The sequence below is a fragment of the Rhyacophila brunnea genome, unplaced genomic scaffold, assembly GCF_057557595.1.
Source record: "Rhyacophila brunnea isolate RB1 unplaced genomic scaffold, BYU_Rbru_1.0 scaffold_18, whole genome shotgun sequence".
Lineage (NCBI taxonomy): Eukaryota > Metazoa > Arthropoda > Insecta > Trichoptera > Rhyacophilidae > Rhyacophila > Rhyacophila brunnea.
In genome coordinates this window covers 18,684,388-18,701,678 of record NW_028232837.1, presented here as the reverse complement: position 1 = coordinate 18,701,678, position 17,291 = coordinate 18,684,388, and the positions used below count along the sequence as shown (strand labels likewise).

The 17,291-nt window shown below is 34.6% G+C and overlaps 1 protein-coding gene across 13 annotated transcripts in view; it reads right to left on the bottom strand.

Annotated features, from left to right (window-relative positions):
- LOC147073280 (protein lap4-like) overlaps window positions 1-17,291 on the bottom strand; it is a 326,794-nt gene that overhangs the window by 185,519 nt on the left and 123,984 nt on the right. For all 13 annotated transcript variants that reach the window (XM_085945377.1, XM_085945383.1, XM_085945386.1 and 10 more), the window contains exon 3: window positions 11,976-12,144. In XM_085945377.1, coding sequence (XP_085801503.1) covers window positions 11,976-12,144 — 169 coding nt within the window. The remainder of the gene's footprint in view (window positions 1-11,975; window positions 12,145-17,291) is intronic.

The window sequence follows — 17,291 nt, the reverse complement described above, 5'->3', positions numbered from 1 at the left end:
TAGCAGTGTGCTGTAGCAATTAGTATTTTTTTTAATAAGTCACATTCCCATAGTGTGATGCTGTAAGTATTCCCATCGTAACATAACTGAGAGAATAATTTCATTATTCATTAATTGACAGCAAGACAATCGGCAAGCCTATATAAATTAATTTGTACGTTTATTGTATTCTTATCGTCGTCAATACGTATTATAAACAGCGCAATTAATTATTAATATAAGCGCTGTTAACGAAACTCTTTATTCCCGTTCAGTTTATCCCGCCAAATATAATATTAATAATGTTTAATTGTAATAAAACAAACTAAATAAATTATATAAGTAGTAGACGCAACTTTAAATACCAAACGGATAACAAAAGCAAGGATGAATAATATTATGTGAATCACCTTTCACAATTATGTGGGGGAAGTTTAAAATATTTGTTTATGAAGAAGTTTCGTTATTTAGGGAGATGGAAAAGAGGTGAGAAAGGAAGGACCACACATCAAATAATGTGAGTGAAAGTGCGATACTTTTACGGCGAATATTGTTTACTTACACTACTTACAGCATAACAATAATATTTTTTAATTGTGCTCAGCGTAGGTCAAAATGAAGCTTTTATTCTATTTTCAAAGCATGATTCTGGACATTCCTTAAACGTTGTAGATAATCTATGTATATAACTTTGAAGCCTTATTATCCGTTATATTTATTTTAAACATTTGATGACTGCACTGCGCGTGTTTGAACATAAACGGTTTTAAAAAAAGTTTTTTTTTCGGTTAGGTACATGTTCAAACACGCGCGTTATCACGATATTACTCCCTACTTCAGTTTTAGTTTGTCAATTTATGGCTACGGCCGTATGTTGTAGCTTAACCACTGGGGAATGCCAAAAGAAATGGCGTATTTCAAAAAAACACTACCTTATTCTTAGGTCAATAATTATTATAAAGAAATCATTATTCGTAGGATGTTCAAAGACATAGCTTATAATCAGTCTCTTTAGAATTATCTTCAAATGTGTTAATCTTGCACATTTTTTGAATAATAAAATGCCTAATTCTTGTCAAATTTGGGATCACAGAGATTATCAATATAATTTTTTATCGTAAATATTTCACTATAATAATGTCGACATAAATTATACTGATGGTTTTATAAATGCGTTTAAAAATTAATAAATGTAAAAAATCTTAACACCACTGCACATTTATGTACTGAAATATGACTATATTCTAAAACATTAGAGCGAGAGGTTTAAAAGAATACTATTTTACATAATAAAAATACTTTATGCAGTCATCAAATGTTTAAAATAATAAAGGATAATAAGGCTTCAAAATTATATAAATAGATTATCTACAACGTTTAAGGAACGTCCAGGATCATGTTTTGAAAATAGAATAAAAGATCAATTTTGATCCACGCTGAGCACGTCCGCCCTTAAGATCTGTCTAAATTAAATATATTGTAGGGAATACATAGGTACTGATACCCAGGACCTTAGACTTTAGAAACATTGTTCTATTTACCAATGGAAGTACTCCAAATCGAAGAGCATTATGAGTTTATGACATGTATATTTCATCCTGACCCGTTCGTTGTAACGTGTGCGGTATTGTTTATCTTTATAACGATAATTAATATGTAAATAATGAATTGACAGTTTCCGTGGATAGTTTAGGAAACCATTGAAAATATCGCGCAACAAGGGATGAATTCAAATCCTCCCGGTCATAACATATGTATATTGATCCTCAATTGAGGCAAAACGTACAATAGTTGCAGTTTTCACATCACCACGTTATTCAACGCTGTGTGAAAAGCTATTGACATGACCCGGCTCACGGCTAGCTCAATAATGCTACCGGGCCGTCACTGAGGAGACTAGTGATGAACTAGGAGAGGTGGATCTCCTTTGTAGTATCACAACTTTTGAATTCCCGAATAAAACTCTCAGCTGGTGTGGTGCCGAATTTATTCAGGTACTAGAGTTCACGGTCACACAATAAGGTTAACTGTCATTGTTCCCGTAATTAAATCTCATTAAAGTATCAGCAAACTATTTATTTGTTCACTATAGGATCTCTGTGAAATCTTTCACAAGTTCCCAAAAGGTCACACCTAATTCAGAGAATGTATACGCAGATATTCTTTGGATATTTTTAATTCATGAAATATTTTCCCATAAGAAAGAAAATATAATTTATTCTTTGGTCACACAGTATTAGGTTTATAAAAAGAATAGAATTTATTTTATTGTTGTTTATAAAGTTTATTTATGTTCACAGCATGTTTACAAATATTTATTTGTGTTTACAAACTTGTTTACAAAAGGTTTGCTTAATGTTTACAAATTTATTTACTAAAATTTGTTTTTATGTTTACAAATTTATTTACCAAAACTTGTTTTATAATTATGTTTACTTAATAAAGTTTCAAAAATTTATTTTATAATCCCGAAAAGATTTGTAAAATTTATTATTACAGACTGAGTTTATTAATTTGTTTTTGTAAAACAAATCCGATCGCGTAATTTATCCCGATTACGTCACCTCGTATGATGAGTAATGAAAAATAAAATTACTCCGCGTGTACGTCACTACCGGCAGATACGTGCTATTCGCGCTGCGTTTTAGCGGCCGACGTCACTACCGACAGATACGAGATATTCGCGCTACGTTTTGCCCGCCGGAGGGGACTTACTGGTACGTATGTATCGCGAATTTACTGAGAACCATGTCTCCCAACTTAGCAGTGAGGACTGCTGCTTGCTGAAGATCGCTGGTGAAGAGTGTAGAAACTAATGATTTTACGGGAAAAGTGGTCGCCTTTTATACCCTTCGGATAGAGGTTTAACAGGAAACAGTCCGTAAGGGATAGCAGATCTATATCTTTCTCTCACGGGATGAATTTACGTATATCTCCCGTTCCTGGCAACTTTCTAATAGAGATATCTTCTAATTTAGTCGGGTTAAATTTACTCTACTTTATTTTCGCAAAATTAAGACTTAATAGGGGTGTTTCAAGCACCCTCTAGAACATGTCCCTTAAATGCGCAGTTAGGATGACGTAAGCAAAATAGTTGATTTTATATGATTTTTCGTGTTCAAACGAAGGGGAAAGTTTCTAGCTTTCCATCGAGGTATCGGAATAAGTATTCGGGTACTAAATAAGGGAATGGCAGTCTTTAAATTTAAAATGTCAAAATGAAAGGTTGACACCCACGTACTAGTCCTTTCCACCACTCTTGGCCTTTTTAGGCCAATAGAATTTTACTAAGTTTTAATAAAACTGTTTGGAGCCGCAGAAACTTTCTCATTCGATATTTACTTTTCGGACGAATATTATTACGAGAAAATACTATAATATTATACTTAACATTTCAACTTAAATATATAAATGCTTAATCCTAACAAGAAGTTATACACGAGCAGTTACTAACTTATTTAATCTTGCATAGTGACTTTTATATAGTAATATGGATGTAACCTTGAATCTATTTTTACCTCGCGAGCCAGCACAGCTGGGCCGTAAATTCTAGTCGGACAGAATTCAGTTAAAGTTCAAGGTCACACGCCAATTTGTATTTTTAGTTGCAGTATTTAATTCTTTTATTTACCCAAGATGCGATTAAGATTTATTATTATTTATGGGTAGAAACCCATCTATGCCAGAATCTTAAGTTTTTCCAATTGTTACTTTTACAATATTCGTTATAGTCAGTAAGTTATAGCATTAACAAAATCTATAATTATAATTACGCGTCTATAAATATAGGTACGCGTTTACAGTATTTTTATAACGGTAGTTAGCTTCTATCTTGTATTGATAAAATTAGTATAAAAATTCTTTATTCACAATTATACAGTATATAAACTTATAAATATTCAATTTTCTTTTTCAATTTTCATACATTTCCATTATTGCTATAAAAGTTATTGAAGCATGTACTTGCTAAATTTTACGTAAACAATCTCTTCCATAACTTATTTTCTAAGTTTAATGGAGATTTCCCGGAAATTTATATTAAAAAATACATCGCGCTGATATTTCACGACGTGACATTTCGAGGTCTGTGGTCACAGCGTTCCAATTACACTGGAGCACTCTTGATTTTCGGAGGCGAAAATTTTTTACGTAAAATTTTATTACATTTACAAAGAAAAGGTTAACAACATACATTTTACTTCCTAATACTAAACGATTACGCTAGTGGTTACCTGTTCATGGTCTTTTTGACCATTTCATTCTTGATTCTTCCATAGTTTAGAACCATGGGACTTATATATCCTGTCTGAACCGTGTCGTGAGGTTGTCGCATGGCTATTGAGAAGTAGAATTGACTACAAGGCTAGATTTGTATAGTTATGTCGTTAAACCATACTCTGCCACAAACACTAACTGAAGGTCGGCGTTTCTGCTCGTGTCACTATAATAATTTTATTCATTAATAAACCCGTGTGTATGAAATATTGTTATTTTTTTCATGGCAATATATTTAATATAAACGTTTTAATTTCCTTTTAAATATGGTAGATACTGATATTCCTAAAGGGAACGGTAGCCTGAGTGATAGCACCACTTTAGCAATAGGGTTGACAAACGTTTTTAAAAGACGGCATTTGGTAGCGTCGCTTTAGTTTAGTCACTTAAGGACTCAACGTATTAAAATAAACAATAAATATTTTTCTCCGCGAAATCCGAACCGCAGAGCAAGAGACCTCCAAATATATCTTAAAAAATCGATCTCTTCTACATTAAACACACACACAGCCTCCCATTCCCTTGGAGGGACACGGATGGAGCATTATGATGAAGGGAGAAAGCACGTCACTATATATACACCATTTCGAAAAAAAACAAGTTACTGTAGGTAACTACGTTGAAACATGGAACGAAATTTCGCTATTTAAACTGGCTAAAATTAAAATCTTACTGTCTCGGCAATGTAACACGGATTACAAAACAATCAGTTTACCAACAAAGCTTGCACCAACACTAGCTTTGATGGATACAATCATACAATATCAGCGAAGATCTGAAGCAAATAATGATGTGATTGTTTGTTCGTCGAATCGTACAAACAAAAGCGAAGAAAACATTACTAGAGAGACTAACTAGAGTTAAGAGTAAGTTGATAGGCTTCCGTGGGGCGGATGTGAAACTTTCCGTCGCCGGACATAACTTTTCTGCGTCCATTAGCGAACGCTATAGAAACCAAAGGGGGTAGGGGGAATTAAGATCATCTCCACACGAGAAGAGTTACGGCAATAATATATGAAGAAAACAATATAATCAACATGGTAAAAAAACACAGACACACAAAATAATAAATTACCTGAAAGGTCAGTACAATTTAGTTGATTATCATGAAAGCGTATTATGTGTTATTCATAAATCAGTGGTGCAATATGGCATTTCATGAGGTAAGACGAAGAGAATAGTATATACAATATAGGTACATACTGCATATGTACACGAAAATAATGGAAAGTGGGTTGCCTTCTGTGAGAGGCTATAACTTAAACACGTGTTATTTTAGAATAAGTTATTTTAAATAATTACGTCTATTAATTATAAATTTTAAAAAATAATTTTAAAAAAGTTAACTGTAAATTAAAGTTTGTCACGTAAACGAAGCGCACATTCAATATTGGGAAGATTTGAGGACACTCGGCGCGCTTTGTATTTCTTGCGTTTTGTAGTTTAGCCGTCATAAAGTCATAATAAGCCGTATCCGGCTTCAAAGCCTTGATCCATGGGGACTGACTTTCGCAATTCTTATCTTCTCAATCTTCTATGTGGTTTGCGCAATGGGAGGGTGGATGTGAGTCTATCAGCGGGTAGGGTCACTCGTACCGCACCGTCAGCAACGCACAGAATTTGAATATTGATTTGCGGACGAATCAAAATCTTGAAATGCAATTTGGAAACAAGATTTTTGCTGTTCACTTAATTACGATGCACAAATAAAAATCAGACTTCCAAAAATTTTCATAAAGATTTTCTTCTTTTTCTTGGCTTTCGAATTTTTATCTTATTAATCCGTTCAGGTGTTGATAGTAATAATAGAGAATAATCTAATGCAATTAATGCCTCAATCAAATCTATATCTGAGAGCTTAATTACATAATCTCTAAAAAGCTTTCATACTCAGGTAATTTAATTACGGCTTTATTATTTTTAAAACTTTGGGTTTCTATTATGAATACACTGACAAGTGTGAATTGGGCCTGACAGTTTTGATAATTTAGGTCCAAAATCTGTACTTAGTAATTTATTTTTAATTAAATCTGACTAAGGCCGTCTGGCTGTGAGGTACATAAATAATACGAGTATTCTTAAAACTAGACGTCTACTTCTATTAGAAACTAAAGAGTTAATTAGCTTTTTCGCATTGTAGATTCATTTGAAGCAAATTAACCAGCTCCGGAATCCCGTCCGAATCTGCTAAAAATCGGTCAATTAACTCAAACAGGCCGCCTAAGGTGACGTCTATAAATACACATTAACAATACTAAATCTATAGGCGAATGTGCAATGTGTAAAAAAGAATATGCACTAAAAAGATTGAAGAATCGCCATCACGTAGTGTAATAAAAAAAATTACGACTAGATCCTCTCCTCTCAAGTTTTAGTAAAAATTCATTGATAAAAAAAGAATAATTTATTGAATTACTAAATGATTTTGGTTTTGCTTCGCGGCCCTGGTTAAATTTATATGCCTCGTTCGTGGGCAAGCAGGCCGGCAAATGAGAGCACTCGAAAAACACTTGTTGATAGCGTATCAGACTTCTCTGGCAACGGGAAACGTTCCCGGGCCGCGACATTTCACCAGTATAGCCTTGCATTTCGCCATGTATAGGGGTCAGCACTACGTTTCGATACTTCCGGTACGAAACCGTATACGTGACCGGTCTACTAATGTGTCACTAAGACCGATATTTTGACAATTGTCACGTGTGTAGCTGGTACCGCAAGAAACTTTCCGTAAACGGTTACTAAGTGGACTTATCTGTAAAATATAGTCTTGCTTTCTAGGTACGTACTCGAGAGTTTTAATAGCATCAAGAAACCAGAACTGAATGCATGCGAAACGAGATAATTCCTACTGCAATTTAGTAGGCAAGCGATAAAATTATAAACGGGTAGTACATTATAAGTACGTAGGTACTTTTGTTGTCTTCGCTTTTTTCCAGCTGGTTTTTCATATTATAATTAAGAAAAGCATATCGTCGATGCACATCAAATATGGTCTATGTGACGTTTTTACGAAAATGAGCTAAATATACAGTTTTTTTTCTTTTTTTTTTCTTTACCTTTTAAAATATGAACCATGTGATAAAACAAAATATTAAAGGAGATAGAAAACAAACTATGTGCCAACATTCAAAACTTCGCATTTAAATATGAACCATGTGATCTTACTGCACATGCGCCGTATTTAATACGTGGTTAGTACCGCGTCTATGTTCACATGGTCCGAATTTTACATCAGCTTTGATTTCACTGACACGTGACTGTTGTCTAGTTGTTCCCGCCGTGTACGTATTCTGGCTGTTTTTGGAGTGAAAAAGTATGTAAACCATACCTAATATCACTGTTTTACTATCTGTGATCGTTTGGTTTATAAATTAGCGGTAAGTTATTATGTTTTATTAAATAAATTTGATGTATTTTCATGTAAATATTCACAAAATTTCACCAGATAAATTATGAATGAAGGCAGGTCTTTCAATTGTCATTATTTGAGTTCAATGTTGAGATAAGCCTCGAATTTCTGCACTAAGTAGAAACATATTAAAGTTATTATGTTGTTTATGTTTCAGAAATGGATTAATACTAAAATTAAACTACAAAAAATGAGAAACCCATGATATTTGACAAAGCATTGACACATTATTATCTGGCTTCAAAATCTGTAAGTAGTTATCTAGCTTCATAGGTTTTCACAATATTGTCAGGGCTCGAAATGACCGGAGCGCCGTTTCGGGTCGTGAAATCGGCTACATTGGAGTTCCATCTCGTGGAAAAAATAATTTTACAACTTGAGTTAGAATAGTCATATAACGAAAAATTAAACACACTTATTTTCATAAAACACACATAACATTAGATAACTATGTTAATATTTTCAGAAAATTAACGAGCGCTCCGGTTCGTAAAATTTTCCATTTCGAGTGCTGAATATTGTACTTTCTAACTCTCATAGTTTTGTGTACTGTGTGATTTATATTTCATTCTATACGTCTTCTTTTCCAGGAAAACTTTTCTCTGACAAGTGAAAAAATATAAGAAAAGAAATTATCGCTGTTGTTTGCTGACAAGTTGCAAGCACTTTTAAGTGAGTTCATATTTTTATTATTGTATTGGAATTAGCAGGCAAGTTAGTGAATTATGTTTAAAATATCGATTTTGTTCTAGACTGTACCGAAACCGCACAACAAAGAAAGTACGATTAAGTGCGATACGCAGTTCTGTATCAGGGGTTATGGAGCTTGGAGTAGTCGAACCATCAACCACCCAAATGGATGACAACATGATGTTATGCCCTGTGACTGGAGAATTTATCCCAATGCTGTCACAAGACATTGGCCCTGCACCATACGAAGATGTCCCTGGTAATAGATGGCTGTGTGAATTAACTGGAGAGTGGATCCCCATGTACATTAACATTAATAGGTAGAATTTTATTACATTCATTCACAGATGATAATATTTATAAATTATATTAGGGACGCGATGGCTGGACGGTAACAAGTCGGATTATAAAGTGGTGGGTCTCGGGTTTGAATCCCGGGTCTGGCGAATTAACTCGTGTGTTTGGACTAGAGCACGTACTTAATACATACGTCAAGCAAGTGGCTAACACCCATTTTCCTCGTAAAAACAAAAACATCTTCGTGAAGCGACCAACATCGGGTTGGAGGCAATTTAAAAAAAAAACTCCAAACTAGTTCATTAGTCGATAGGTATTTCGATTGTAATATCATTATTGAGACTTCTATACTAGGCAATAAATAAATTACAATGCTGTAATGTAAGACACAGGAAAGATTCTGTGAAAAAAAAACTACATCACCGTTTCGTTGCAAGATGTACCATATTATTATGGACGTCGAGTGTTTTGGTGTCCAGACAGACATTTTTATCAAGATCGGTTGTTGGTTATTGATTATTTAAATTTGCAAGCATTGCTTGGATAAACCACGTTTATATTCGACTAAACCAATATCATCAGCACTACAACTCCGTGTGGATCTTGGTCCATGTCCACTCCCTGTGTCTATCGTAAGCTCATTCCGCTGCGTTAACCTCAGATGCAGTGTCCTTCTCAACACAGGTCAACTAATTCATTCTAGATTTTCCTTTCCAGTTTATTGAAGAAGAACTTTGTGGCTTATTTGGAGCTAACCCGCTTACACATGTGAGACGACAAAGGGATCACGCATGTCGAACGCGTATAATTCACGGTTGTACCTTCCTTGCCAAAAGCTATCGTCTGAATATCTTCCTTTCAAAGATATCCAGTTCTCTCTTGTCTATTTTTATTGGGTTCAGCACTCCGCTGAGGGTTTGTAGGGATATTAGTTTTCGACTCATCCAAGTGGTCTAAACTCACGATTCACCAATTAGGAGCGCAACGTGTAACATCCACTCCAACTGTATCACACAATAGATTACTAATGCAGATTTGCCAAAGCCAGTCGTCATAGAATAAGACTTGACGAGAGTTTTGGTTTATGCCTAATTAATGGTAGGGGCAACCTGTTAAACGTTAGAAATATAAATACCATATCCTTAATTATTACCAATATTGAATACGCGTTGCGTTTACGTGATGTTTTTTATGCACAATATTATGTAGATACGTATACATGACATGTACACACTGCTATTATAGCATCGGACACGTTTCCTATGCATCTGCTTACTGATGCCTGGCTCATTGCGCAGAAGGCTTGGCCTACCCGTTTTAGGTACGCTCCCTCTGCGTAGAAACGCAAAATAGTCAAAACCTACAATTCAAATAAAGGAGACATGTTATTTCAATATCATATCCCCTTCAAATCCTGTTAACCCTTCATGGTAAATGCTTATTTACATGTGCAGTTATGAAACTGAGCAAATCTATCTTACCCATGAGCCATGGCAATCTTGCGCTGTCATAAAGTAAGGTTATAAATTAAATGTCGATGTAATTTGTCGCACGCCATCTCCTTATATCTTCAGCGTGTAATAAGCATTCAGAAGACGTGTACATTTTGTCAACACACAACTGTCACTTTGACATTCGTATATGTATTTAGTCTATGGCTGCATCCAATGCTGTCATCTTGTTTCAGATAATTAAAATACACTTTACGCGAAGTGGGTAAAAGTTGTAGCTATTCTGAAAGCGCTATAGTGTACGTATATTTTTCATATTTAATTCATAAAAATTATAGAATATTTGGCGTTTTATATTATTTACGGTATTAATATTATTTACAATTTTAAATCTGGCGCTTAAATAAAATTATTTAGTCTATGGCTGCGTCGCTGACGCTTTGGTGTGATGTCAAACGCGAAATTCGCATCAAATCCAAGCGGTAGCGAGTGCGTTGCGAATTCGCTGCGAATATTCGCCTTGGTTTGTGCGAGGCTTTAAATTTATCCAATATTCCCACACACTCCAGAATCGTACCTCTGTACAACAACACCGGGAAGGTAACGCAATTTCTAATATTTTTGTGCTCCTGGGTTTTTTAATAAACCTAATTTCTATCAGACATAATAGTTCCTTTTTAGTTCAAAACAGACAATACTATGTGCGTTACCCTATCCGACGCCATAATTAGTTTATTATAACTTTTCGCGAAGCCTTGCGAGACGAAGACACAATATACTTAAGTATTGAAATGTATCTAAAAGTTAAAAAATCGCAGATTTAATCACAGAGAGCCAGTAGTTAAATACCGGTATAGGTATACATATTATAACATGAAAAAAAAACCAGCAGACTGTTAACTTCTCCGCCCGCCCGTCATGATTTGCTCGTCGCGATGAGTTCGCGCCACGGGGGAATAGATAAAATCTCATATTTTACATTGTACTTATATGACGTATTCCTTTTAGCATTATCGTTCCAGTCATGGTAATTAGTACGAGGAAGCCGCCAGACTTCTTTATAAATTATATAGCGAAACTGGTTTATAGGAAATAGTATTAAAAATTCGTGATAACTGATAAGATAAGATTATGGATATTGGATAGTTTAACACTGAGTAGTTCTGAGAAAGAAGTACATGAAGAACTGACTCTAGAAGACTGAGACTAAACCAAAGCTTGAAGACAAAAAAGAATAATATAAAATAACGTTAAATTAGCTGCATACTTATTACGGTACGATCATGTTTAAAAATTGGACAATACAAAACTTTAAAGAAGATGTAAATTACCATATTCGTTTCTGAGCGGAGCATATCGCTGCCTCAGTAGAAGGGTACACTATTTGACAAAATGTCAGTTTTGACTTATGAATTACAAAATATGGAGAATCAGTTGAAGTTTCTGGGCAAGGCTGTACCTACTATTTTTGTAGAAATTTATTTTACCATAATATTTCAGATAAATTTGTATGACATCAACATGAATATCAAAGGAGTATAATTTAATACCTATTTGCCGAGATGACAACTCTTCGTTAAAAAAATGCCTATTGTTGACATTTTACTCTGATTACACGATTACTTATCTTACTATTAATTGCGATTGTGCGTGATTGTTCATCTAAATATGTACTGAGGTTTCCACTTATATACAACTTATGTTAAGCATGTAACATGAATACAACTTATTTACTTCTCAGTGCGATCTTTGCAAATTGGAAAAATCAATCTCATAGAACGAGTGTGACGTTTGCTAAAAAAAACATCTCAAATGCGAAAGTAATCGTCGACGGTGAAATCGTAACATAATGTAGGACGCAAAAGAAGACTTACCATCCGAAATCACCGGGCAGGCTGGTGAGCGACATGTCGTTAAGGCCGAGGATGACCAGCGTCCGAAGCTGGGTGAAACCCGGCGGAAGACGTGGGATCGGGTTGCTGCTGAAGTCCGCCACTTGCAGCGCCCGCAGGTACTTGATGTCTTCCGGGATGTCTTGAATGTCTGCAAAAAAATGACTATACATAAAATCCACGAAATCTACAAAGTTGCAAATAATTTCTTCTGAACGTTTATCTATACTTGCATGTCCGTTACTTGTCTCAGATGGATGTAGGTCTCCCATTTCTATATATTATTACACAACCAATCGTACGCCCACAGTGGCGAAGGGTGCCTTTTGGAAAGGGATAGGCTGTGGAAATTAGAGAAAAGGAGCACACTTGTCAGGTATAGATATTTATGGTAAATAAGAAGATAATACAACATTACTACTGATGTAACTCGATGAAATTTCAAGAGCTCACTGACGATATAAAATTGAGCGATGATTTTAAAATGATGTATTTTATGTATTTCAAACATCATTAAGTAGGTATATAAAGTTATGTTTAATTTTTAAAAACTATCTGTATTTATTATTTGATTGAATGCCATAGAAATATATTTTTTTTAAATTATCTTATTAAATTTTAATTATGTTGGACAAAGCAGCAGCCATAACAATAATATTATGCGCAAAGGCTACGCCATATGAGCCTACCGTATTACATACATTGCGGTAGACAGGCTGAGGTCACGTGAGGTAAATTCCATAATAATATTAATCCAATAAGTACGTTAAAGACAGATGGCCGCGCTGTGACATATTTCAACGCATTCCTACATGTACGACAGATGTCTTTGTCAAATTCAATTATGTTCATAGAATATAAAATAATTGAGTTATTATTTGAACACGCCAATATGCAATAAAAAATATTTTTTCTTAAAAGGGTAGGCTTTAATCGCCTAGTATGGAGTCTTCGCCACTGATGGAACATCTACGGTTCATCTGGTTTATTCCGTGAAATAATAAATTAAAAACATTTTTCGTGACATATTGTAGGTAGGTACGTCAACTCAACGATGTGTGCAGAAAACAAAACAAAGGCGTTCTAGTGTAACGCTACTCCCGAGCGGAGGAGAGGTGAGGGCACTCGTACACCAGTCAGTACACTCATACGGTCGACGAAACACAAAAGACAGGACGGATGACACAGGTCCTCCTCTGCTTAGCCGGAATAATAGCAAACACTGCAAGCTGAATGGATACAGTGGCAGGAGTAGTTGGTGCACGATTTTGCAAAATGATTGATGATAGTAAATGCACAACATGATGCACGGGTGAAATACGAAATCGCAATGTTTCGAGACACTTATTTTCATAACAAAAAGATTATGAATACAACAAAATATGACTCTTTCTAATGATCGATATGTTTATGTATGTATTTTAAGTATATATTTGTTTAATTATCCAATCAACAGAGGTAATTTTATAACCAATTTCAATCAAAATACTGAAAGTTTATGTCGAAATATCGATGAAATAAAAGCAATACTCGTACTTTTTATACTTTCTACCAGTGTCGAGGGGTGGGTGTAGGCTGTTAAGATTTTATATAAATAGTCACACTAAACCTAAACTAAAACTGTCACCTATGTCAATTATTGCATTATTCTCGGACTAATTGGGTATAATATAACAGTGCAAGTCCCTCCAGGCGTTTTCACATATGGCGCTCGATGGGGTATATCCGAAGGACGTGGATTTGTATCATTTTTTTTACACGTTTAATTGCATTTAGGTATTGTGATAATTTCGAGATTATGCATGACCTTCAGTGCGCCGTACACAACATGTCCTATTTTACGGTTGTGATATTTCCATCTCTTGTTGTTTCCGTATAGGGTCCTATTTTACGGTTGTGATATTTTCATCTCTTGTTGTTTCCGTATAGGGCTGCTGCTTTCAAACAAACGGACATGCGCGCGCGTCGTCATAAGAATACAAGGACTGCAGTTCGTTGAAATGCCCTTTACAGTTTAAGAACACAGCGAAGCGAAGCGATGACAAAACGTCACGACTGTTTTTCATTGTCATAATACTCATAATATGCCGACATTAAATCATTTTTAGTTAACCTATAGAGATTTTTTCACGGCGTCCTAAAATAATTTAAAATAATTGTGATGGATATTTCTGTTATTGTGTTAAATCAGTGGTCTCCAAACTCTGTCTAAAGTCTCTAAACTGTGAGCTACTTTCAGAAATTGAAATTGTCTTGTGAGCTACTTACCTAATCCTTCTTTATAATTTTTTTATCATCGTCCTTTATCGTACCACACATAATATTATTAGGTATATTACTTAAAATAATTTAGGACATCGGACTTCCAGTAAAACATAAAATGCGTACTTTAATTATTTATTTATAAACAAAATAATAATTGAAAAATATCTTGATATAAGTGTGAGTAAAAGTAAAAATTGTGAGTGAAAAGAATGGCATTCACTTTCCTTCACAAGTTTTTCAATTCTCGGTTCTTAATTAAACTGAATTTCAGTCTCCACGACTTAGGTTGTGCTCCCAGAATGTGAGTTTGTTGGAAAATGCCTGTACTTTGGAGAGCATTTCCTCGAGCTACCGAAAATGCCACCGCGAGCGACCATTTCGCGATCACTCAATGCACTGTTAATTTAATTTAATAATAGTGGTGGATATTCACATCGTTTCTCAAATATTTTATTTTTGAATTCACTGAGCTCCACCATTCAATAAAAGATCATCCATTACTAACATTCAAAACTAACTTTTTTTAAGGTACAATATACTGTCTCAAAACAGCCCAGTCAGATTATCCTCGTCTACCGACATATGCGAGATTTTTCTCTGAATGGGTATGGAATCATGTTATCTTCTCGAAAAAGTTTTGAAACATCGTCTTATCCGCGATAAGGGAAGAGCGGTATGACACGTTGACATGTTACTGTCTGAAAAAACAGTCACTGAACCACACTAAACTATTATTGTTACCGTGCATCGGCTCATTATAATAATATACTCTATCGTAATGCAATGTTAAAAAGATGACGCCAATGATTTCATACGATTAAATTATTTCCCATAGTTTTATGAGTCCGGCGGTTAAGAATATTTGCACTTCAACTATTAATTAATATATCAGTCATCATCAACCATCATATAAGTAGGCATTATCATTTACTTTTTGGTAATAAAAATCATTAAAAAAACATTCACCTACTAGACACTTGTAATATTTTCATGATACTACGAAGATTCTACTACTAGTGTGTCGTTATAGCCATAGCAATACAAACATTTTAATTTTCCTATTAATCATAGACGTGAAAAACAATCGAGTTCAGAGTAAACATTATTCCCAGCCATTGTTTCTGGCCGTTATTAGATTATGTAGCCTAGCTGCTGCTGACAATGAAAAACATGCGTTACAGTCAAGGATAAAAATATTCAACGATCTTTATCTAAACACTGACAATGTTAATTGTGATGAAACCTAAAGAGATATCCACCACTTAAGGCCATGCAATAGTCGCAAAAATCATTGGAATTCCTCAGAGGCGACTAAATTTTATTGACTGCTGTCAAATGCACGATGTAATAAATATGATTTCGTAAATATTATTTGTTGTGTAAGCAATAAATTTTAAATTATCTATATTGTTTTTCACTATTTTCGTGATGGGATAAATTTAATATGCATTACAAACACATGGCCAGCACGCGTGAAAAGCATATTCCACAAAGATACGACCAAAAGAAACGATTGTAGGACTGAAATAAGATAAAAGGTTCGGAAACTGAAAAATTTACGAGGTACAAGAGCCACTGGAGAATGCTTGTGGAGGACGCAAAATCTTTCAATACGCAAACAGGACGTTTATCTTCGAGGTTGTGATCAAGAAATCTCGTCGCATGAAATCCTGAGATATTAATTTTCCGATATTTCGAGAAATCATCTATCAAAAAAAAGGTCTCGACTTGCATTCTGGAAGGAATTTGTAAAATTTATCGTTAATAAATACTTGGCCGGAAGAAATTTGACGGTAGAAAATTTCTAGGCCGAAAAAAATCTATTTCGGAATAATGTCGATTTTTCAAGAAATCAAAGAAAATTCTCGAGAAAACAAAAAAATGATTTCAAGAATTCTCGAATCGAGAATTCACAAGCTCTAGTCTAGTTATAATTCAACAGTGAGTATCCAATAATATCAATGAGATGAATAAATCATTGGCCTGCGAAAGCAAAACGAATATATTGTATAGAGTTATTTGTGGCTCACCCGTTGATCGTAAAAGAGCACCGCATAATAATCATAATAAAATTTACTTTTAACCGAATTATTTTATATACACCGCCGTACAATGTGATAATTGAGCAATGCGTATAAGCCGCGAAACATTTCACTAACAAACAACGGTGATTTATCCACCTAGTGATTGATTCATTTGAAAAATAAAAATAGACAAATTTAGATTTATAATGTTTGAGACATTCGCGGTTGTTTTTTTATCGTAATATATTCTTGGGTTTCCACCGCGCGTACTTCTTCCTTCTTTCCTCGACGTTTCGGGCTCGTTGCAGAGGCGTTCAAGAGTTTAATTTTTCATATTTTATAGTCCCAGATAAAAGCGTAAAAGAATTTTCATATATTATGCCGCTAAGCAATCCACAATACCCTCATAACCGTTCCAAAAAACAACAGTGGACGTCATCATTTCTTTGATCCGAGACCGTAGCAACATCTGTAGCCTAATTTTCTGTGTTTATATGATGTACTGGTAAATTTTTCAAATACCAATAAAGATGAAGAATAAACAAATGAAAATGAAGCAAAAAAATCCCTAGTCTAGTAATTGTCAATGTCATACAAATCTTGAAGTTTGTATGACACCCATTGTTTGCTGTAGGTATAGAAAGATTGCACTCACTTACTAAATCACTAACCGAAACTTGCTCTAACGATTTTTATAAGAAACATACAGAAGGCTTCACTGACAGGAGAAGGATGTATTCAACATCTTTGGGTCTAGCCCATGGAACTCAGAAATAATGGGAACTGAAATACCTAACGGGTGTGGAGAAGCAGGCAACCGATCCCGAGTGTGGAAAAATACGGAATAAACTTACAACACGTGTCAAGAATACGTCATACGTCGAATACTGATAACAACTCTCAGTTTATGGATTGACACTCATTTAATATTAGTATATTGAAGGTTGCAAGGCACATTATTGTACGTCCATAATGGTTCATTTTAGTATAACACACACATTCAAAATCC